General features: G+C 32.9%; 1 protein-coding gene, 2 non-coding genes and 1 pseudogene across 4 annotated transcripts; 2 read left to right on the top strand and 2 right to left on the bottom strand.

Annotated features, from left to right (window-relative positions):
- Positions 1 to 3211: 3211 nt before the first annotated feature.
- TRNAR-ACG (transfer RNA arginine (anticodon ACG)) lies at positions 3212 to 3284 on the bottom strand. The gene has a single exon. It is a non-coding gene; the product is annotated as a tRNA-Arg (tRNA).
- Positions 3285 to 5512: 2228 nt separating this feature from the next.
- Positions 5513 to 6650, bottom strand: LOC148201664 (uncharacterized; annotated as a pseudogene).
- A 991-nt stretch (positions 6651 to 7641) lies between these two features.
- On the top strand, positions 7642 to 7748 carry LOC148201663 (small nucleolar RNA R71). The gene has a single exon (XR_015785371.1). It is a non-coding gene; the product is annotated as a small nucleolar RNA R71 (small nucleolar RNA).
- Positions 7749 to 12265: 4517 nt separating this feature from the next.
- LOC148201662 (uncharacterized) lies at positions 12266 to 21616 on the top strand. 2 transcript variants are annotated; one of them, XM_088110787.1, is made up of 7 exons: positions 12266 to 12459; positions 12900 to 13029; positions 13124 to 13177; positions 14977 to 15050; positions 20514 to 20631; positions 21179 to 21237; positions 21380 to 21616. In XM_088110787.1, exons 2-7 carry the CDS (start codon positions 12928 to 12930, stop codon positions 21456 to 21458), a joined length of 486 nt encoding a protein of 161 aa, XP_087966913.1. In that variant the 5' UTR covers positions 12266 to 12459; positions 12900 to 12927; the 3' UTR covers positions 21459 to 21616. The 2 variants fall into 2 exon arrangements, with proteins under 2 accessions (XP_087966913.1, XP_087966912.1); XM_088110786.1 differs by having other exon boundaries at positions 12267 to 12459; positions 12891 to 13029.
- The last annotated feature ends 2944 nt before the right edge of the window (positions 21617 to 24560 follow it).

Here is a 24560-nt window from a genome sequence, read left to right as displayed (position 1 = left end):
TTGATGAAATGTGAAAATTTTATATATTTTAATTATTTTGGTTACTATTATTGTGTTAAGGTAATATGATACCAATAATTGTGAAGAAGGAAGATTTGAGTATCTTGGTGGACAAGTTGGTTGAGGGTGATACCTATATAATGCACACTTTCAAAATCTTAAAGATTAGGTTTTACAAAGTTATTTAAAAATGATTTAGATAACATAGATTAATCATCAATAAGCTTATAAACTAATGATTTACTTCCAACCATACCAAACACACTAGACCTTTTCACGTTGCAACTAACCCTAAATGAACCAAATCACTTATAACACCCAACTCGGACCACTCAACGTAATGTATATGCAGCTAAGCGCCATATTGCTTAACTGAACTCTTTGGCGGCTCAACGCCATCATCTAGAGACCTCTGCTTCCTTTTCAGAAGACAGTTGCTCAGCAAAAATTACCCAACGCACGCGTCATGCGTCTAACAACTTCTGGTGTAGCTTTTCCACATGTTTAAAGGGTGATAAACATGAATTGCCACATGTCAAAAGATCTGTGAATCATGGCTGGTGATCAGGATACTAGTTGCATGTAGATTTGAGGTTGAATCTCCTACAATGTTCCTCCCTTTGTACAAACACTTTTGAGATTATTAATGAAATGTTATTGAGATTACTACAACCCTTTCTCGGCTTAAAAGTTACTGGCCAGAAACTTGCTTGTCTCATCTGGCCTTCTTTCCTAGTTAGGTTATCCTATATAGTTCAATCCTATCCTAGCTAGGTTGGCCTTGCTCAACCTCTTATGGAAAATTATATAAAGGGAGCAAGGGACCATCGTTCAAGGAAAGTCCTTTAGTGTCAATAACATCAGCTCCAGATGGTACCATTCTTGTTCTGTGATAGAGGTGGGACAACCAAAGAGCCTTGAATATGGTTAGAATTTGTCTCTACTCAGAAGCATCAAGAAGTTCTTACAAGCTTCTAATTTGAAGAACCCGATGAAGGAAACCCAACCCAACCCCCACCCCACCCCAACTACACCAAACTCTTTCAACCACCTTTCTTTCTAAGCCTTCTCTTTCCCCTATCGATCACTCTTCGCCACCTATCTTTCTTCATTCGTGTCATAATGCCTTTTCTCCATACCATTTTCAATGTTTATCAAATAGGGAGAGAATAATGCTAAACATAGATATGATATTACATTCATGAGGAGAAATGTAATGATAGGTTATTGCATTTAGGTCTCATTTGTTGAAATATAAAAATATCCATGTTTAGTGTATGCTCTAATACATGTATGAATATTTTTTACTCTAATATATGTATGAACATTTATACTTATTTATGCTCTGATACACACAAGTTTTGTTCATGATCTGATACACATGTTTGCATAACACGTTCATGTTTTGCTTTGATAAACATGTTGTGCACAAATGATTTATGACTTATGGAAGTCATATATTATTGATCTTGAATAGTATGATAATCGTCTGATGCTTTGACACTACAAATAACATATGCTTTGATAATGTTAAACGTTATACTTAAAAAAGAAAAACTGATGTTATATTTGAAGACAAATCCTTCTTAATAAGGATGGAATTATGACTTAGGTCCAACCAAACCAAACAAACCAAACCTCTTTATGTTGCAACTGACCTTAAATGAACCAAATCACTTATAGCACCCAACTCGGACTGCTCAGCGTGATGTATATGCAGCTCAATGCCACATCGCTCAATTGAACTCTTAGGCCGCTCAGAGCCATCATCCCGAAAACTTCTGTTGCCTTTTCAGAAGACAATTGCTCAGCGAAAATTACCCAACACCCAGCACACACGTCACGCGTCTAACAACTTCTGGTACAACTTTTCTACATGTTTAAAGGGTGATAAACGTGAGTTGCCACTTGTCAAAAGATTTATGCATTAGGGCTGACGATCAGGATACTAGTTATACGTAGATTTGAGGCTGGATCTCCTATAAATTCAATGCTCTTCCTATTGTACAAGAACTTTTGAGATTATTAGTGAAATGTTGTTGAGACTACTCCAATCCTTTCTCTTTTTAAAAGTCACTAGTTAGAGATTTATTTTGACTCCTCTAGCTTTCTTCCCTAGCTATGTTATTTTATCTAGTTCAATCCATATCATACACACCATAAACAATCTAACCACCCTTCACTGTTATGTTTTTAGTCCCTCTTTGTCTCCATTGTCTAACTCGTGTAGATGTATAACTTTGAATTTTTCTCTTATAAAATGGACTTATAAAAGCTTAATTTTTGTAACAATTATGAAGTAATAACGTAAAAATATAGGTTTATATCATATCCTTTTAAAACCACAATTTCAAACAATAACTATAAATTCTTTCTAATAACTTCAAATTTTAAAAATAAACTTAATATCATAAACATACCTATATTACTATAATTGTAACACTACATTAGTTATAAATAATTTAAAGATATTATACTAAATATGTATTAAACATTAAATTTTAATACTATAAAGTGTCAATTCCAACAACTATAATATTTTTCTTCGCAATATATATCAATATAATGAAAAACAATTACACATATGAATAACTCTAAGCCAATTTCACTATTATACCAAATTTTAATTTACCTACACTTCCAATAAATATAAATCTTAATGTAATTTACATTAAAATTGATTCCCTTTATTAAATTACTATATTAACATTATTAACTATATTCAAATATTATATACAAAATTAATAAAAAGCCTATATAAGATTGTATTGAAAAAATTCTGGCTCATGCTATACATGGTGGTCATTATTATTAATTGCGGTCATTATTATTATTATTATTATTATTATTATTATTATTATTATTATTATTATTATTATTATTATTATTATTTATTATTATTATTATTATTATTCAAAATGTACATAAATATTATTTTACGTTAATATACCAAATCTTCCCGTAAACAGTCAAAATTTAACTCTACATGATCATAACTTCGTTTTTGTCTATTATTACACCAATAATAATTATTTACACCGATAACAATATATTAATTTTCTAATTCAAATTAAAAAAAAATAAAATAAAATAAAATCAACCACCCCGTCAAACTTGTTTCCCCAACTTTAACCACAAGGGAATAACTTGAATTAAGCATTAACCAATAAAAAAACAGTTGATAACGGAAAAAGCAAATTACATAAGAACGCGACTTCACTGGGGATCGAACCCAGAATCTCTGGTTCCGTAGACCAGCGCCTTATCCATTGGGCCATGAAGTCATCTTGTTGACAGTAAATTATTTAAAATATATATTAACCGCTGACACTTTACCTAACATTAACAAAATTTATTCTACGATAATTATGATATGTAGTTAAAACACTATTGAAGTGATTAATCCCCATTTTTAAAACTAATATTAAATACAATTTTAATCTTTTCATTTATTCCTTCAAATCTCACTTGATTATTTATGTTAGACAAAAAGGATTATTATTATTTTTATTTTTTTTATTGAAGTTTATATGTTAAAGTTAAGAAACATATTATTTATAGGTTTAATGTTTTAATAGGTTTCTATTTTCGTCCAGAATCTCAAATAGGTCCTTTGTTTTTTCGACGTCTTAATTGAATCCTTATTTTTATAAAATTGAATCAAATAGGGCTTTCCGTCAAATTGTGATGACGTTGTTAAGAAGGGTATGCTAACGGTGTAGTTTTTTATTACGTGGCATTAAAAACATGACTGAATTGTATTTTTTAATTTTTAAATTAAAAAATGAAATATACAGAGTGGAAAGACCTTTTTAAGTAAGGGCAAAGTTGGAAAATCAAATCAAATCAAATGTTGATCTTCTCTGCAACTACGAAATCCAAATCTAAATGAAACTAGGGGAAGTTGATGTTTAGGGTTCGTGGGAGAAAACAAATTTCATCTGGTGGTTGGTCGATGAAACATGATTTTAACTCTCTCCAGTGGTGGTTGGTCGATGAAACATGATTGAGTAGAGGATTTTAAATACATTTGCCGGATGATTTCTCTGATATCGATGACAAATGAAGTTAAGCTTACAATTCTTGTTTGTGGTATGGGTTGCAGGGATGAAAAAGATTTTTCTGTCGTAGCCCGATTTTGGGGTTTTTCTAGGTGGTGCGATTCTGGGTTTTTTGTTTGCAGGTTGTGCGAAGGAGCAAGCTTCCATGGTTGTGCGAGATTGATGATGGAGGTGCGGCGTCCATGGAGTTTGGATGAGAACGAAGGCAGCGACGCTTTGGTGAAGAGGCTTAAGGTGGAGGTTCAGCGGCGATTTGGGATTGTTCTGTGGAAGAAACGCGATTTGCGATGACGACATTAATCGCAGCGTGAGGCTTCGTGATGGTGCGAACTGCAGCTACATGAGGAAGATGGTGAGGACGAAGGAGAAGGTGGTGGTGCGATGGTGGTCTTTCGCGGTGGCACATGGGATTGATGGTTGTGGCGCGGCATAGCTGATGCTTGAGGGAGAAGATGCTTTGATAGTTGGTGGCCTTGCGGCAGCGTGTGCGTGGTGGCTTCGAATGGAAACACCGTTGTTGATGGCGTGATGAAGACGATCAAGATGCTTGCGCGTGGAAGATGGGTGTTGGCCTGATGCGATGGTGCGGCGACAATGTGATTGCTGGTGGTGCGGCGATGGCTGACGGCGCCCTAGGGTTTGGTTTGGGAATTAGGGTTTCAGATTGTTGGAGAAGATGATGATGATGACGTGTCAAGGTGGTGATGTGGCAGCATGTCATTGGCTGAAATGTTTTTTCTCCCTAAAATTTTTTTTCTTTTTTAATTTTATGTTCACGGATGTGTTGTTGTAGCACCTGACTGTTGAATTTCGCAATGTAAATGAGAATCAGGCTTTCAACACTTAATTTTAGGTTTAATTTCCAACTTTGCCCTTAGTTAAACATCAATTTTCACTCTGTATGCTTCATTTTTTAATTCAAAAATTAAAAAATATAATTCAGTCACGTTTTCAATGTCACGTAATAAAAAAACTACACTGTCAACATACCCTTCTTAACGGTATCATCTCAATTTGACGAAAAGGCCCTATTTGATTCAATTTTACAAAAATAAGAACTCAATCGAGACGTCGAAAAAAATGGGACCTATTTGAGATTCTGAACGAAAATAGGAACTTATTGAAGCATTAAACCTTATTTATACTATTAGTATGTGAAGCCATTAAAGTGTTGACTTGAACTTTCCTATTAAGACTTTCACATATTAAACCAACCTTTTTTTTATATTATATGCTCAAAATAATGGTGTTAGTACCAGGAAAAATATGTTTAGAACAAAAAGTACTATAAAGCATGACAACTTAAGCGTAACGGAGATTGTGTCCGTTAAATGCTATTAACTATTGTTAAATTTTGACATATAGTAAATGTGAAAACAAACCCAAATATATAAGAAAGAGAAGTTGAATTATTTCTTCTTTCCAGTGGTATAAACTTTACTGTATTTTACTTAACAAGTAACAAGAACTTTCACAACATGAAACTGGACACACAAGAGCAAGAAAAAGACTAATGAAGCAGAATGCTATAATCAGACCAAGACAATACTCATTTTGACTAAGAAACAACATCTCTTAACTCATTACAAGAAACACAAAGCAAGAGTAGCACGAGGAAATGGAAACGAGATAGCTTCTTAAGAATTATTACATGCAATTTTTAAATGAAGTTGTGTTGATATTACGGAAGGGAAAAAGTGCTAAGGTCAGTATTGAAGTTTCCTTTAGATACCTAGAATTGTTTCATGTTCTCTTAAGTAATACCTAAAACTAATAGCGAAGGGAAGTAGACAAATAGAAAAACAAGGAACCTTAGATATGCTCTTGTTAAGAGTATTGAAGTCTTCTTCTTGGTAGCTTCCAATTCCAATCAAATAAGATCTCAAGGAATTGTCTGAAATTTCTGATGTATAGGATGTTATTCCTAACTCAGTGAAATGTACCCATCGTACGTCATTCAAAATTTTTCTCACTTGTTTAATTATTTGAAACTTCGTGCCACATTGCACCTAAACACTTCGAAGATTTAACAGGTTGGTAAGAATCGGTGCTAGGTCACCCAAATCAATTGTTTTGCATATTCATGGAAACTAGAGATGCTGATATGCCACATAACGGAAGAGTACTAGACAGGGGATTCATTATCGGTGACAACCAGCACCAAATAATAGATGGTAAAACATCATGGGATAATCCTTCAAACCCACATGGAAAAAGATATCCAATGCTTTTGGAGCTTACTATTGAAAAGGGAACTTTCATAACAACATTTTCAGCAATTAGAGTTGTTAAGGATTTCATCTCCGCTATATCTTCTTCCAATTTGTCAATCTTCTTACAACCGGATAGGATGAGAGTTTTCAAAGATTTAAACTTATATATCTCTCTTGGAAGACTGCTAAGGCTTGTATAATAATTCAAATTTATCAACACAATATTACAGAGAACATGTCCAAACTTAGAAGCAATTTGTGCACTAATTTCAATTTTTTTTTGTCAAAAACAATGAAGAAAGTGATCATATGTCAATTCCTATACGATAAATGGGACACACTATTCTAAATCTAACAAAACAGAAACCCTCGTCATAACTTAAGCCTACTGGCAATAAAGAATTTGGATAAAGAGCTCAAATTAGCATGCTCAAAACACCTGAAAGGTACCAAAAATGCAGTTATGGAGCGGTGGAAGTTAGAAAACCTGTTAAAGAGCTCGACAACAACCTCTGCAATGGCAGCCCCAACACCAATAAACCAGTACACCTTTTCTAGCACTCAACGCAGCATCCACAACACGTCACCACCGCAATGCCCTCGTCACGCTATCCACGAAGCACGACCCCTGGTGCCACAGCCACAATCCAATATAAAATGACTTGCAAGGAATTGGAAGCAGGAAAACAAAAAGCAATCAATTAAGGACCGAGCGCCAAAGCTAAAATTCACCTGAACAAAACATATTAACCCTTACTACAATCCCTCAACGCAACAAAGCAGCGGCAACACCCTCCCTACTCCACTGCAGCCGCAATAAATGTCCCAATCACCATCCACCAATACCCTTTCAGGAGAATCACTCAACAAAAGCTCCAAGCGTACCGAAAATCGTCCAATGTGTCGCCTCAATCACCAACCCGTCCTCACACCGTCAACGACAACCATTGTACCGCCTCACTACCACGATTGAATGAAGGACGAAAATGCGGGAAGAAAGTATGACACACTTATGCCTGAGAACAATTGCTACAGTGAAGCAATGCGCCTGAGGAAACAATTGGCAGGGGAGAGGGAAATAGGGCTTTTGGTTGACGAGCTCGAAATGGGAGAAGGAAATCAGAAATTTAAGTTTTAATCTATCGTGGTACTTACCGACGGCCTAGGCTCGTCAGTAATTAAAATCATCACTGAATTACCCACGGCCTAAGGACCATCTGTAATGGGCCGCTGGTAATTTCCCCTTTTTTTGTAGTGACTCTTTATGGTACACTAAATCCATCCCAATACCTAGAGACTAGTATATTGTCTATTCTTGTTGTGGTATGAGTCCATTGTAGGACATATTGAGTTGTGCTACATCATTAAATTCGTGATTAGGAAATTTCTTCAACTAGACTTTATATCTCTCTCTTGCTTCACAAAAATGTTCATTAATTCCTTGGGAGAAAGTTGCAATAACAACTTTGACACTGAATATTTAGATGGTGGGAAAAATAGTAGAACCTATTTTTTGTCATTTTATATCTCTCCCTTGTGTTTGTCTTTTGTTCTTGTTGTTGAGATCAAATAGTAGAACCTATTTTTTGTCTTTTCCTTTGCATACACAACAACTCAAACAGTGGTGAGCAGTACAACTCATACAAAAAGTTTATGCAAAAAGTTTAGTCAAAGATCAATGTAGCAATAAAAATAAAATATGTCAAGTTAGCTACTATTAATTTATACAGAAACTTGTTGGATGCCATGCATCAACCAAATATACCAACAAGTATATTGGGTCGTTTGTAGTATAACAAGTATATCCATGAGATTTGGCAAAAAATACAATGTTTTAACTAGTTTGATAATTGATAAAACCTTGAAATGATTGTAATATGTTCAAAATAGATTTGGTTCATAAAAATAGAGTAAAAAAAACATGATAAAAATTGTTTGGATTAAAAGCAAGTGACTTTCACATGGTTAAAATATGTTGAAGTTTGACTATACCACTTTGTCCCTCTCTTGTAATGGATCTATGTTAAATATGACACTGCGATTAATCAAGTCCTTGGAGTTCTCTTTGAAAGTAACTCTAAGTTCATTCTTGAGATCTAGAGCCTAGGATCTCTAAACTTCAATATGATCCCTCAATGACTGCTTGAATGGATCACTTACATTAAGATTAGGACTTTATATCCAGCTACAACCTTAGATTTATTTCTAGCATCTAAAAGCATACATGATAATTGATTGGACCACAACTTGAATCTATTTTCCACTCAATCTTAAGTCAATGAAATAAGATGAGTTATCAGTTCATCCAATAACAAGTATAAATCAATTCACAAACTTATAATCAAAAGCAAGCATTAATAAATAAAATAGTCCCATATATAAAATGGTTCAAAGTGGTTTACATCTCATTTCAACACCTAAGAGATTTAGCTCCTCATAATGGATGGGAACAATTTAATACAAAGAAGGAACTTCATCTCCTAGTCCTTTAATGATGTTTTTTAAAGTACAAAGGAAATAGGTAAGAAAAATCTCTAAAGTCTCTCTCTAAAACTGTCTAGAAAGCCCAGTGAGAAGTCTCCAAAAAGGTTCTCCAAAAGCTCTCGAAAATAGAAAGTAAATTATGTTTTTATAGAAACTAATTGTGTGGCTTCAGCGATAGCTTTCGTGGCTTCATCCGCGAGGTTTCTTCTGTGGCTTAAGCTTTGTGATTTTATGCTGGAGCCTCCTGAGATTACTTCTAGGTGAAGGATTCTTCATGGCTTTATCCTCAAGTCAAGGCTTGAGGTTTCCCTCCAACGTGAGTTTTCTTCGTGTGACTCAAGCCTCAAATTCCACACTACAGTTGTGTTAAAGTTAGTTTATCGTATTTTGCTTAAAGTTCTCTATTTTCTTCATATTTCATCTTTAACTCTCTAATTTCATAAAAACCTGGAAAACAAGTAAAATTAGGGTGATTAACACAAATATTTACAAAATCAAAACAAGATAAGTGTCAAATTAATATCAAAACTAACTTATATTGGAAACTTATCACCTACCTTGTCAGCCTCAATTAGTCAAATCTCATGTGTCGCCTACCTTGTCGGCCTTGGTTGAACAACTCTCATGTGTCGTTTACCACTCTAGTCACAGTTGAAAATCTCTTAGATTTGTATGTTGCCTACCTTATCAAGCCCTAAATGAGTAAAAGTGATTTTTTTCCAACAACCATTAAGGGAATTGTACAAAATTAGCCTTATGCTAGACTACATATATATATATATATATATATATATATATATATATATATATCGGTCAAAAAATACAAGTTATAAAAGGTAAAAGGAAGGACACGAGTACTGAAAGAAAGAGAACTTCCTAGAAACTATTCACCACTCACATCTAGTAAGACCTTACATCCCATCATTCAAACCTCTTTGTCGTTACACTCCTCGAGGCTAGGGGGCTACTAAACCCGTAAGGTTATAACCAAAGATATAAATTTTCTTTGCAAAACTCCACAAGACAAGTACTGAATACCAACATCATGGTTTTACACTAAGTACCATTTACCATTGTTTTACTGAAGCTCTTTACATGCCTTCAACTCATGAAAAGGCTGGGGGCTAGTGTATTGTACATGGTCGATTACCTTTTGGCCTTATCAACATTGACATCTTCCTATGATAACTTAATGCAAAGCACACACTGTGTGTTGCATGTCAAGGATCGAGTGCTACTTGTCGAAGGTTAAATGTTGTCCATTGAGGCCGAATGTCGAGGGTCGAGTACTACTTATCAAAGGTTATGTGCTGCCCTCTGAATGTCATGTGCTGCTTGTTAAAGATTGTGTGTTGCCAACCAGGATTATGTGTCATTTGCTGATAACTAGGTGTCGCTTGTCGAGGACGATGTGCCTTCTACCAGTACCATATGTTGTCTGCCGAAGGTAATGGTGTTCTACCCAACCACGGTTTGTTTAACTACTTCTACCCAGCCACACAAGTCGACCTTGTAAGAAAAATGTTTGATTGTTTCTAGCCGACCACAAGTCGGCCTGTTTAACCACCACTACCTGATCATAAGTCGGGATCAAACAATTGACTCATGAGGTAAATGAGCCAAAGGGTCCACTCAAACTTATAAATAGTACATTTACTGATGTAATAATTTACGTTTATTATTACAACATTAATTATTTTCTGACGCATATAACTAACTTGAGAATTAGAATGTTTTTTTATAGATCCCTCCCGGTCTTTAAGAGTAAAATATCTTTACTAAAAAAAAGTTGGAAGAATCTTTAATGTATAAGAACAAAATTACATAAACTCATATATTTTCGGTCTAAAACTAAGTTTTAAACCATTGATCATAAAATTCATTTTAATTATAAACTTTATAATCGGTGGATAAACCCTTTCAAATTTTTAAATTATCTAGAAAATATTTTATCATTAAATTTTTATGATAATCTAGATTAACACTTCGTGTGGTCTCTTAAACCATATAAGGTGATACTTGCTGTTGACACTTAATGTTTTTATATGTCCTTCCACTATCACAAAAAAAACATGATAAAATGTTCAAATAAATAATTTGCACTCAAACTAGAACGTCACTTATGATCAATATTCATAAATAGTCTACTAATAGTAGACTTTCATTTAGTTTAAAGATTATAGATATTTTTTATCCCAACAAAATTATTCATAAATGATATTGTTTCGGATGTGAAGGGTTGTGTTCGTCCAACGTCTCCACGTCTTCATCTGCTCGTGCTTCGTACGTCGAACTCTCCATACTCGCTCCTCAATCTTCTCTTCAGTCCGCGGGTGGGAGACCTGCGAAAGATTCTCCGATGCCAAAGTCAGTTGAGAGCTATGGCGTTTTTCTCAGACAGTAATAAATATGCAGTAAATGCAACCTATCTACCACTCACCCTGGATCTGTATTTATAGTTTTCGCTATGGGCTTGGGATTAGTGAAAAGTTAATCACGGCCCAATTCAGCCCAATAGCTTTGAACCCCTACTTACCTTAAGCTAAGTTGATTAGTGACGCGGCCGGCCGTCCTGTGGGACTTATCCTCCTGACCGGCCGGCTCTGACGGGTCCACGACCTGGGCAGCCAGCTTCGGGCGAGTCTTGATTTTGGGCACATGGGCGTCCGTCCTGCCTAACCCTTCCCAACAATAAGTAGAAGGGTAGTTTCCCGGGTCCCATATGATGATGTGGGCGGCCGGTCCGTCTGGTGGTCCGATGACGTGGATGTCCTTTCGTACGACGTCCGGTCCTTGCTGGTATATATATATATATATATATATATATATATATATATATATATATATATATATATATATATATATATATATATATATATATATATATATACACACACACACACACTATTGACCCCTTTGCACCCATCATCTCCTCAAGTTTTTGAGGATTTCCTTATGATTTCAGTTCTTCATTACTTACAAACAAACACACAACATAGGTGAAAAATTTCAAGTCTAATTAATTTAAGAAAATCAATTTATATTGAGATTTGAATTCATAAAAGGAAAATCTCTTATTATCAATATGCTTATACATCTGTCTTTAGTATCAAATATCAATGTAAAACAATATCAACATTAAAGGACTAATCATAATTTGGAAGAGTATTTTAGTTTAGTTTATAATAATTTGAATTCATTGCTATAATAATTTATAATTTCTTACTATTAAAATTTTACTTCAGTTTGGTCATTATTACACAATTAGATTACCCTGCTATTCTTTCTTCTATCCGAACAATTTCATTTATAAATTGTTTTTAGATATTAATTATAAAATATGCTATACTGTTTAAGATCTTACATTTTTAATTATACACTTTATTATTTTAAGTTATTATACTAAATTATGTATAACAAAAATCTAATTATTCCATTAAACTAAAATTCGCGTACAGCAAGTTTCACTCAATAGTTTTTAAATTAAAAACAGAAAAATGTAAGTGGTGCCCAGTGCCAGCCAAACGTGTGTAGAGCTTATTACTCTTCAACTCCATTCATGCCTCCAAACTTTCCTCTTTCCGTCCCCAATGATTTGTACAGACGCGGTTATCATCGGGGAATATGCGCTACATTTTCGGTTGTTTTGCTTTCTCCACTGAAATTTCTCAGTAACAAAGAACCCCTTGAGGCCAATCTATGTAAGATTTTCTCTTATTCATTGTTTTCTAATTGATGAAACCAATTTTTTGTATGTCCTTTTTCCTTCCCCCCTTTCAAGATCAAAGGAAGAAAACATCGAAAATACTGCGAGTCATATTAAGCACCGCAAGTTGAGTGTTAATTCATAACTATTTGTGAGTTTTAGGAAAGTAAACTAAAAAAAATTATGAGAAAAAATATTTCTTTATATAAGTTAAAAGTAAGTTTTTCTAAAATTATTTGAGAATTATAGGAATTGCGTACAATAAATTAAAGATTAGATTATTTTTCTTATTTTTTACCATCACTGGTTGAAAAAAATTAGTTCCAATGTATGCTTGCTTGCTGGGGTATCTTAATATATTTATTCTCTTTCTTACAGTTTCAATGGATGTAGATATTATTTGATTTATGCATCTAATTTGTACAGTGCCAACAGTGAGCAAGAAAACCTTTCCTAATAAACAATGTGGAACATTGGTCGGTCATTAACGGTAGGTAATGAAGAGGAGGGAGAGAGTTTGTTGTGTGAGGATTCAGGTGGCCTCTGCTCCCTCTCAACAACACAGGTGCTGCCAAAACTTTTTACGTTAATCTTGCTGTTTCAGATTTATGTAACAGTAACGGCTATATGTTTTATAACTTTTGGTTGTTACTATGCAGAGAATTTATGGATTTGCCGCTTCTTTTGTTGCTGGTGTTGTCTGCATGCTACTGGTGAGCGACATTTGTCTCCTCTTTCTTCTGTATTTAGAGTACGATTGTGATATATTTGTGATCTTGTGTTTAATTTAGATTTCGGCTAGAAATTTAGAACAGAAAAAGAGAACCTGAATGAATCCCTCATAATTAGTAATAAAATAGTTAGATTAGTGGCAAATGTTTAGTGTAACGGAATGAAGCTCTTGTCTACATATGGGCCATTGGTGTTGCAATGTGGCAAGTTAATGGTGTTTATTAGGAATCTGTTATGTTCCGTGCTTCATCAGATGGCAAATGACTAAGTTTAAAATCAGATTTCTTTTGTAAGCATAAGAGTAGTTTTAAACTTTAATTTTCCTGTTGCGTTTCTCATCTTGGGTTCACAAAAAGATGCCATATCTTGCAAGAGTGTTCAAGAAGGCTTTACCTTGCCATGTAATGGGAAATCATAATTGGGCCTTGTCAATTTGGTGGATAAGGTACTACTGGCAGAATTTGTTGCATGAAATAACTGAAATTCATTTGGTGGAAAGATTTGAGTATGTTTGTCATTGTTAAAATTTCAGAAAGGGTGGAAAAGAGAGAACTATTGTGTTCAATGATAATTAGATGTAGTGTTAATGCAAAAAGGTTAACCTAAGGCTCTTATCGATACTTATAATCTAGGTATGCATCTAGTGCAAGCCCAGTACAATAACACTGATTAACCAAGATTCCTAGCAAACAACTAAAAATTGAGCAACTTCTCCGATCATCTAGATGATTAGCTATGATTGGAAGACAAGATAATGAACTATACACTCCAACCTATTTTTTGGCATATGTTAATGTTATACCCTTATTTTTTTTTTCTTCAGGTTGCTTTGAGCATTGTCTATATACTTACTGCCCTATAATTATTTTGATTTCCGCTTTTGCTTACACCCAGAAAGAAAGGGATGCGTGTCTAAACAGGGTTTTTTGTTCTTTCAAAAGTTAAGTTTCAACAAGGCTATTTAGATCTTGTCGGTGTATCTGTTTTTCTTTATCTGTAGTTACTGGGTGTTCTTAGTTCCCATTAACTCTTCTGACCGGTTTTCTATTGGTCTTCTCTTCATATTTTCAAACCATTACAGGCAATATTCTATCAGCTTTTCCTCAATAGGTGTTACTCTTACCTTTTCTTTGATACATTTATTAAAACACTTAGTTTGTGCTCTTTTTGGTCCTTTACAGCTCAAGTTTTTGGTTTTCTTTAGTTACTTCTTATTTAAAGATTCATTTATTTAGAAGTAACATTTTTAAAGACTTCATTTTAGCAACTATTCTAGGTTCAGGTTCCTTACGTTTTTAGAAAATGTTAAAAGAGAAAAGAAAACGGACATAGATCTCTAACTGTGCATTTAAATAGAACACAGGTCAAGGGGCTTAGTGAATATGTCTGTCAAATGCTCACTAGAGTAGATAAAGCTTGTAACAATATCTCCATATTTAAGTTTCTCATGTGATGAGATGACAATCAACTTAAATCAACTTAAATGTGCTTAGTCCTCTTATATAAGAGTGACGTAATTTCAATCTTCTCCTGTAACTTACCTATTATTTAAAACTCACGCCATTTTCTTTTCTTCTTGCAATCTCAGTAACTTGGCTCACATAAATGTATTGATCTCTGAAAATTTTTTAATATCATATATTGTGTAACAGATAATACATGGTGCAAAAGTATTGATAGTTTGTTCTCTATTAATTCTGAAATTTGCAAAACCTCAAGTAAATTGTCTTGTTAACTTAAACATACTTTGTTTATTTACCCTCTTCTTTCTACTTTGCAGTCAATGATTGTTTTTGTGAAACCCATAAAGTTTGCGGTGTTGTTCACCTTTGGCAACCTGTTAGCCGTTGGAAGGTAGATTTAATTTGCTCCTTGTTCATATGTGAGATTTAAAACTAACTTCTCCTAAACTATGTCCAGAGGAAAAATAACATTCGAGTTTATAGGAGTTACTAGAATTGTGTGTTAGGAGCACACATAATTGTCTATTTATAAAGGATAAAATGATATAATAAAAAGAAAAGTTGACACCACCTCTTTAACCTAAAGTCTTAACATAATCGGTTTGTGAGTCTTGTTGACATATATGTTGCTCAACTTGTTCATTTTTATGAGATGTGAGACTCCAACTCATACTTAAACTTCAACAATCTCCCCTTCAAGTATTAATTCTTTCCTTATTAGTACCATTAACTTTGATATCACTTGTTGATCAATCCTAAGAAGAGAAACACCAAAGAGATCTTCACCAATGGGCCACAAGTTAACAATGCTAGAGAACTTAACCAGTCTTAAATCCAAAACTTTAAGACAATATGTTTGTAAGCTTTATCACATGTTGCTCAACTTAATTTTTACACAATAAGACTCCAATTCATACTTCAACTTCAACACAATCTTGGTGTCACTTTTATCTACATATAAAAGTCTGCTACTTGGTGCATTCTTGACATATCTAATGATAAACATGAAAACATCTCATTGACTACCACAAAGGGTGTTGAGGAATTCATTTACCACACTGGCTGCAAAGCTAATATCTATGATGTTCAAGTTTGACACTGGACTCCATTGGAGTTTTAATTAGGCAATAATCAAGCATACTGCCAGAAAGGGATTGACAGTGGTTTGTGATGATAATCATGTGAAGAGGCCACACAACAACCAAAAAGAAAAACAGAGGGAAGGGAAAGAGAATATTAGTTTTCATACCATATGGAAAGATTTACAAGGAATTGTGTTATAAGCACAAACATGATTCCCTATTTATAAGAATTTGAATGATACAACAAAAGAAAATTAAAGAAATATAAAATGTAATCCCTAATCTATACAATATCATGAGGGATTGAATTCTCTTAATTTGGGACAAAGATACCTGCTTAGTAAAGGATAGATAGAGAATTAATATTGTATTTTGTATTTTGAATAAAGGAAATTGCAAAAATATATAGCAAATCTAGGTCATATGCTCATTCTAACAAAATACCTTCTAACCAATCTAACAAATTACTACATCAGCACTAACAGAATCAAACAGCCAATTCTACAACCTAGTATTTCTCTTTTCTTTGTAATAAACATTATGATTTTGTTTTCCGCTTTGCAATCCTTTTGGGCCTACTTGTTTGGCTCTATTCTTCTTGCATGTTTTCGTTAGTGTTCTCTGTTTTCTTATTTAAACTATTATAATTTTTCATCAACACGTAAGGGTATATTTAATAGAGTTGGTATTGTTGGTTGGTCTAGCTTGATGTCAATAGAATGATTCACAAATTTTAATTATTTTCATGCATGTAACAATCCCCAACATCTAAACAATATGAAGACAGATAAGCTACCTCAAGTCATTTACGTTCTTGCTCATAAAACATTTTGTGTCTTTTTTCCTCATCATTGATGGACACTTGTCATAATTAACTCCCAAAGAGAGTCTAGATCTCTTCATTAACGCTATAAATACCTCATTGTACTTGACATTTTAGAGGAAGGAATTGAGTTCTTTCTTCTACTTCTCACCTCTTCCTCTAGCAAAGTGGTATCAAGAGCTAGATTTGATATAGAGTTTGAGAGAAAAAAGATAGAGTTGAGAGATGACAAGCAGTGGGTATACTACCTTCCAATTTCCTCGTCTTGCAAAAGAAAATTATGAAAAATGGTGTCCATGCATGAAAGTGCTACTTGGCTTTCAAGGTGCTTGGGAGATTATACAAAAAGGCTATGAGGAGCCACAAGATGAAGATAGATTATCTCCAGATGAAATGGTTTGTTGAAAATAAGGAAAAAGGAACAATAAGCCTTTACTCTCATCCAACAATATTTGGATGACTCGATGTTCGAGAAGGTTGCCTACGCTACTACGTCGAAGGAAGCTTGGGAGATCTTGAAAAAATCCCTCCTAAGTGTTGACAAAGTGAAGACGATAAGGCTTCAATCACTAAGAAATGACTTTGAAGCTCTGAAGATGAAGGAATCCAAATCAATATCAGGTTAATGCTCAAGAGTAAAGGCGATTGTTAATCAATTGAAGAAATATGGAGATAAAATAGAAGATGTTCATGTGATAGAAAATATCCTTCGTTGTTTGACTCCAAATTTGAAGAGTAGTATGTGGTATGCGCGATTGAAGAGTCAAAAGATCTTGACTCCAAGAGTCTTCAAGAATTGGAAGGTTCTTTGCAAGCTCATGAAGAAAGAATGAAAAGAAAACAAGAAGAGTCATTAGAGCAAGCCCTCAAAGTTGAAGCTTCTTTGAAGAATAATGAAGCATTTAGGAGTCAACGAGGACACAGATGTGGACAAGGAGGAAGAGGACATGCTCATGCATAGGGAGAAAGAGGAAATGGTATCAATGATTCAAACAGTGGAGAAAGAAGCTACTCATCATTAAGAGCATGTGGAAGAGCAAGAGGAAGAGGTCGTGATTATTTTCAAAATGAAATGAGTTATGAGAAATCTAAAGTTGAATGTTACGATTGCCATAAGGTTGGTCATTTTTCTTGGGAATGTCGTCCCAATGATATGGAGGAAAAAGCTAATCTTGTTAATGAAAAAGAAGAGCCAACCTTGTTACTAACACTAAAAGGTGAGTGTAAGGACATTTCTTTGACGCATTTGTAGGTTTGTACTTTCCTTTACTCCTCTTCAGAAAGAGCACACATTAGAGAATTCCAAGCTTTAGAGTTTAGGAGATACCTCTGTTTTTGCTCGTCTAACCATCTGCTTCTAGCCTGGGGCTCACCCTCTTCATCAAAGGGTATATAGTTACCATTTTCAACTACGTCCCACATGTCAATGTGGCAAGATTCAAAGAATGTGAGCATTCTTTGTTTCCATTAAAAGCGTTAGACGTTCCCAAGCATTTAGGCATGATACATGTATTAGCGTTTAGGCAAAGTCTAATTGGAGTAATGATTGTAATTAGAGTAAAATCTTCCTAATTAGAGAAAATATTTGTAGAATCTAATTAGAGATTGGTAGGAAAATTGATTTATCTATCACACACAAGACCAGACATTGCTTATGTAGTTAGTGTAGTGAGCCAATTTATGCATGATCCAAGAGAGAGACACATGCAAGTAGTTGACAAAATTCTCCAGTATTTGAAGTCAAGTCCAGGAAAGGGGCTATTGTTCAAAATGGAAGACACATTAACTATGAAAATATACACTGATGTTGACTATGCAGGTTTTATTACTGACAGAAACTCTACTTCTGGATATTGTATACTTCTTGAAGATAGTCTAGTAATGTGGAGGAGCAAAACACAAGATCGAGTATCTCGTTCTAGTGCAAAAGTTGAATTCCGAGCTCTTGCTCAAGGAATGTGAAAAGGACTCTGGATGAAAATCATTTTTGATGATCTTAAAGTCAAGGTGGACAACCCTGTGCAACTATACTATGACAATAAGTCTTCCATGAGCATTGCCCATAATCCAGTACAACATGACAACCAAACTCGTTGAGATTAACAAACATTTCGTCAAAGATAATCTAGTCAGAGGCTTGTGATTACAACTCATGTTCCTACATAACTTCAGATACCATATATTTTTACAAAATGGCTCCCTCAGGGTAGATTTCAAGATCTTGTAGGCAAGTTGGGAATGATTGATATTCATTTACCAACTTGAGGAAGAGTGTTGTAATAGAGGAAAATCTTCTTAATTAGAGAAAATATCTATAGAATCTTTCTAATTAGAGAAAATATCTGTAGAATCTTCTAGTTTATTTTTCAATATTATTTTTCCCTTATTTCCTTATTTTGGAAGATTAGATTGTTACAAATAGGTGTAAGGAATGTGTAATAGACATGAATGATAATATTAAAATCATTCTCTTTTCCAAGTGTAACGTTTAGCGTTTAGGATAACGTTTACACATATAGCGTTTAGCGTGTTTATCCTAGACGGTTCATTTGATAGATGCTATCGTTAGACGATTATGTTAAACTTCAAAAAAAGGTTTTAGACAATCTTGCCTTAACAGTTGAAAGATTCAAAGCATGACTAATTGTAAAAGGCTACAAGCAAAAGCATGGAGTAGACAATGATTAAGTTTATGCATCTGTCACTTGCATGGATACAATCCGTTTGTTGATTTATTTGGTGACTCAAATGAAGTGGAAGATCTATCAAAATGATGTGAAGTCTGCATTCCTAAATGGCTATCTAGAAGAAGCCTATATTGAGCAATCTTCGGACTTTGTGGTTGAAGGACATAAAGATAAGGTTTTAAAATTGAAGAGAGCTTTGTATGGATTAAAGCAAGAACCAAGAGCATGGAATAGTCGCATTGACAAGTGATCATGGGGGGTATTTTATTCTTTTTCTAATAATTTCAAGCTTTATGGATTTTGTGATAGTGGTTATGCGGGAGATATTGATGATAGAAATAACACTAGTGGCTTTATATTTTTCATGGGAGGATGTGCTTTTTCATGGAGTTCAAAGAAACAACCCATTGCCACACTTTCAACATATGAGTCAGAATATTTGGCAGCAACTTCATGCACTTGTCGTGCGATTTGGGTAAGGAGATTATTGGAAGAACTTCATTTACCAAAAGTGGAAACTATAAAGATTTGCATAGATAACAAGTCTGCACAAGCACTAGCAAAGAATCTGGATTTCATGATCAAAGCAAGCATATAGACATGAGATATCATTTAACTAGAGAATCCATTTCTAAAAGGGAAGTGGAGATCAAGTATGTTAAGACTCAAGATCAAGTTCTAGATATTTTCACGAAGCCACTAAAGTTTGAAGAGTTTCAAAGGTTCAGAGCAAAGATTGGTGTGAAGAAGAAAATTTCAAATTAAGGGGGAGAAATGTTATGTAATTTTAAATATAGAAATATCTAGAATGACTCTAACAATTTCTACATCTCATGTGGAGATAATCTATCTTCCTCATAGCCTTTTTGTACAATCTCCCAAGTACCTTGAAAGCCAAATCGGGCAAAGACAAATTTTTTTTTTTTTAATTTTCTTTTGTAAGACGGGAAATTGGAAGGTTATATATCCATTGCTTGCCATCTCTCAACTCTCTAGATTAAACTTAGCTCTTGATACTACTTTGTTAGAGGAAGAGGTGAGAAGTACAAGAGAGAACTCAAATTTCCTTGCTTGAAAATGCCAAATACAATGAGATATTTATAGGTGTTAATAGTGAGATCTAGACTTCTATTATGTACTTCCGTTTATTTTTGAATATTTGTGCTGTTATGCAATATGCAAGACTGACTCACTTTTATTTTATTTCAATTTACAGGATTTAGTTCAAGAAACCTTCTAACTTCGGTTTGTGTGTCTAACAGTACAGGCTTTCTTCTTGGACCTGCACAGCAATTGGGAATGATGTTTGACCCTGTTCGGGTTTTTGCTACAGCCATATACCTTGGATGCGTGGTTATAGCACTTATCTGTGCTCTTTGGGTAATCCCTACTCCTTTGATCGCTACAAGCTCCATATAGCAAGTACCTATTGTTTGGAATACAAATTACTTGCATTTTTTTAATGCTCTCTTGAGTTGCTAATCTTAAAAAGTAATATTAGTGAGGACATTTGAATAATAATCTTTTCCACCTTTTTTTTACTTACCTAGTCTGATAAAACACGCTTACTAATTCTTGGTACACTATGAATCTTGTTTCTTTAATCAAGGAAGCGATCTCACTTTGTTCAATAACTTTGTGGCCTGTCACTTTTCTTACAATCTGTTACGATGAATTTTCTTTAAGAGAAGACAGATAAAATAAGTTTTTGCATAAGTTAAAACTATAATGTATATAAGCTAATTTGTAAAATCTGTCGTTTTACTTCTCTAAAATTAGATTTTTAACTTATACATAAGCTAGTTTTAATTTATAAAAAACTTGTACACATTTTTTATGTTCTTTTTCTAGAGAAGTTCTGACGATGAAAATACCCAAATATGCCTTTAGTTGAATGGAAAACTGATTAATTTTTCATGTTTTGTAGATTCATAGCAAAGTGCTGACCATAGTTGCTGTCATAATTGAGATTGGTGCCCTTATTTGGTGAGTTTGCTTTCAACAGCGCTGTTTCCTGACATGAATAGTGAAAACCATTTCTACAGAAGAATTTGACACAGTACTCCTTTCCATAACATGTTTGTTTTTTATTTTTATGTAGTTCATTAATAGTTCCACGTTGTTACAGGTATAGCCTCAGTTATATACCTTTTGCTCGAAGAATGGTTTCTGAGTTGATGATCAGATTATGTGATACAGAACTTTGAAAACCAAATAGAATAAAGCAAATCAAGGATGCTAGCTTTCTGATTCTGTTGGGCTGAGTTGGAATTACTCATTGATTATGAACTTCAGATATTAATTGTGTTCAAATTTTTTCCTTCCACATACGACACAACTAATGAATTAAAAAATAGTTTCCACAGATTTTGAAAAAGTTTCAAGTTATTCAGTACTTCATATACTTAGTATTCACCCGAATTTTCTTAACATTCTATTTTCTGTTGAAAGTACAAAATATTGATCTCTGATATGGAAGTGTTTTGAATTTGATGTAAAAGTTCAAATATTAAAAGAAAACTTAACCTTTCCAAATGTGGCATACTTGTTCAATAACGGTTCTGTTGAAGCACAGGAACTTAGTTGTTATTAAGTCGGTTTTTCATTTAAGAAAGAAAATACTCGAACGAGTTTAATTAATATTCTATATAAGTAGATGGATATCAATGCCTTAAGAGTTAAATAATGAGTTAAATTAGAAATATTAAAAATGAGTTAGATATGATATAGTATGTTTATGAATTATTTGAAGAAATTTTGTTCTATTAAAGTGGAAGTTGTTGATTGATCTGAAAGTGATATGTTGGCACAGGCAAAAGGACTTGGAAAAGAAGTGGATATTAATAGATGGGGATGTTGTAATATAGGCAAATTCTTCTTGTACCTTCATATTTTCATCTTGCACTCCATCAATATAAAAATTTCCATTTTGTTCTTTTTTAGATTGTACAATTCTGATTTGTTGATTGTAGGAATTTAAAAATAATTTTTGGATTGTAAATTCTAAAATGTTTTTCAATTTTTTTTAAATGACACTTTCAAATATCATGTTTGGAAACTATTGTTTTCTTAAATAAAGGTTTTAGGATTGCATAATTTAAAACCAAAATAATTCTGCATCTGTAATTTGGAAGTAAAAAATAACTTTTGAAATTGAAGAGTTAAGAAAAAAAAGTTTTTGGATTGTACACTTTCAAAGTCATTTCTGAATTTGGGATTACAATTTATTTTTTGTCTTGATTTTATAATCTGATTATTTTTTTCTAGATTTCAATCTGAGAGTCTTTTTCAAAAAGAAAAATATGACTTTAGGTTGTTTAATTTAAAAGTCATTTTTACTTCCGAATTGTTAAGTCTAAAAATAATTTTAGTTTTTGAATTATAAAATCAAAACATTATTTTTGGTTTTCATATTACACAATCTAAAATGATATCTTTTACTTCCAAACTACCCATAAAAATGGGATTTTTTATATTTGTGTGCAATGCGAAGATATTATTAACAGAGAAGGTGAAACTACTTAACGGACTTACATAATATATGATAAAAGTTATTGTATTGATGCTCTCTACGTGTTAAGCTGAAAAGTACAAAATAAAAATGAGTTCTTTTTGTTCCCGTATTTCTTTACATATTAAATTCGGTCTTTTAATTTATTTATTTTCTTAATTAAGTTCTCAAATTTGTAAAAATATCTAATCAAGTCATTTACATTATATTGAGGCAATGTTACATTAATACATGTCACATTAGTTCGTGACGTTATTTATTATTTTAATCTTTTTTAAAAATTAATTAAAAATATTATAAGTTATTATTGTGTCACGTGGTAATATTAGTGTCACGTGTCTATATCAATTAATGTCACGTCACAATATCTTCTATTCAATTTAATTTTTATATTTAAAACTTTTATTTAATTAAAATAAAACAATTTATATATACATGTTGAAATGATTTTTCAAAATTTACATATCAAATCACTCTACCTAAATGTTTAAATTAATTATATTCTTTACGTTTTAAATTTCAATAAAAAAATCTCTATTTAAACTTATACTTTTTTAAAAAATATTAAAAATGTAAATTTAAAGTGACACTTAACATATTAAAAATATTAAAATTTAAAAGTTACAAGCGTTATTATACATTTTTAAAATAGATATTTTTTTTTAATTTTAATTGAAAAATAAAATTGAGACTTCCTTGAATCAAAATTTTAAATATAAAGACTAAATTGAATACAAAACACTAGTATGTAACAATCACACTAAAACATGACACTGACACACATAACACTAGCATTGTCACATGACACGACACTAACCTAACACATCACAATTTATTTATTTAAAAAAAATTAAAAGAAAATAAAAATACTAAAAATTAACATATGATATGTAAGAAACTATGTTAAGGTGAATCTAACATAAAAGACTTAATTAGATCATTTTAACAAATACAAAAACTTAATGAAACAAAACAACAAATTATAGAACCAAATTGGATCACGTAAAAGGGAATACAAAAACCAAAAGACTAATGAAGCCAAATAGAAAATATACTTAACCTTTATTTACCAATTTCCTCAATTTATTACTTATATTTATTTTTATTTTTTCATAATTTATTTGTGTTTTTGTCTGGTCCTATGTTTTTAATTGTTCATTTATAACTTGTGAATCATTCATATTTCTTTCGTTTGATTTCAAATGCTACATTTTTGTTCATTCATTAGAGTAATTCAATAACTTTAATTATTTTTCTTGGTTGAGTTTCCATTGATTTCCAGTTATTTTTCTTGGTCTATTTCTGTTTCTATTGCATGTGAGTCTTCTTCCACTTGCATGCAACTTTTTAATCATCAATATAAATCTTTGTTGATTAGTAATCATAACCATATGTCTTTATCGTTATTGCATTGTTCTTAGGTATACACAGCAATACGTGAGTTAAAATGTTTTGAATATCTTAAAGTTTATTGAGCAATTTTAACAAGGAAAGATAATCTTGAATTGTATGGTGTGAGTTTTATCAATTTGATGTGTTATGTGTTGCTCTAATGCATTTAGGAATGAAATTGGATTGATTCTAATGAATATGGTGTAATGTGTATATTTGATGTAATATGGTATGTTTTTTATTATTGATTCATGTTTGAGTGATTTTGCTTGAATTTTGTGTTGTTGGAAAATTTAGAATATAAGCAATTAAGCAAATGAATACAATAGAGTGCAATGATGGTTTATGGATATTGGAACGAAAAAGTGATGGTGGTAATGGAGATGAGAATGCTTTCGTATGAATG

Source organism: Vigna umbellata, chromosome 3, assembly GCF_029865625.1.
Source record: "Vigna umbellata cultivar VRB3 chromosome 3, Vumbellata_1.0, whole genome shotgun sequence".
Classification (NCBI taxonomy): Eukaryota; Viridiplantae; Streptophyta; class Magnoliopsida; order Fabales; family Fabaceae; genus Vigna; species Vigna umbellata.
This window is presented reverse-complemented; position numbering and strand designations above follow the sequence as displayed.

Bases quoted from the DNA above. Each gene is read 5' to 3' on its own strand.
- LOC148201662 (XM_088110787.1), top strand. From the start codon at position 12,928: ATGTGGAACATTGGTCGGTCATTAACGGTAGGTAATGAAGAGGAGGGA. The intron at 13,030-13,123 runs GTGCTGCCAAAA...GTTACTATGCAG, and splicing joins GCTCCCTCTCAACAACACAG to AGAATTTATGGATTTGCCGC. The intron at 21,238-21,379 runs GTGAGTTTGCTT...ACGTTGTTACAG, and splicing joins GAGATTGGTGCCCTTATTTG to GTATAGCCTCAGTTATATAC.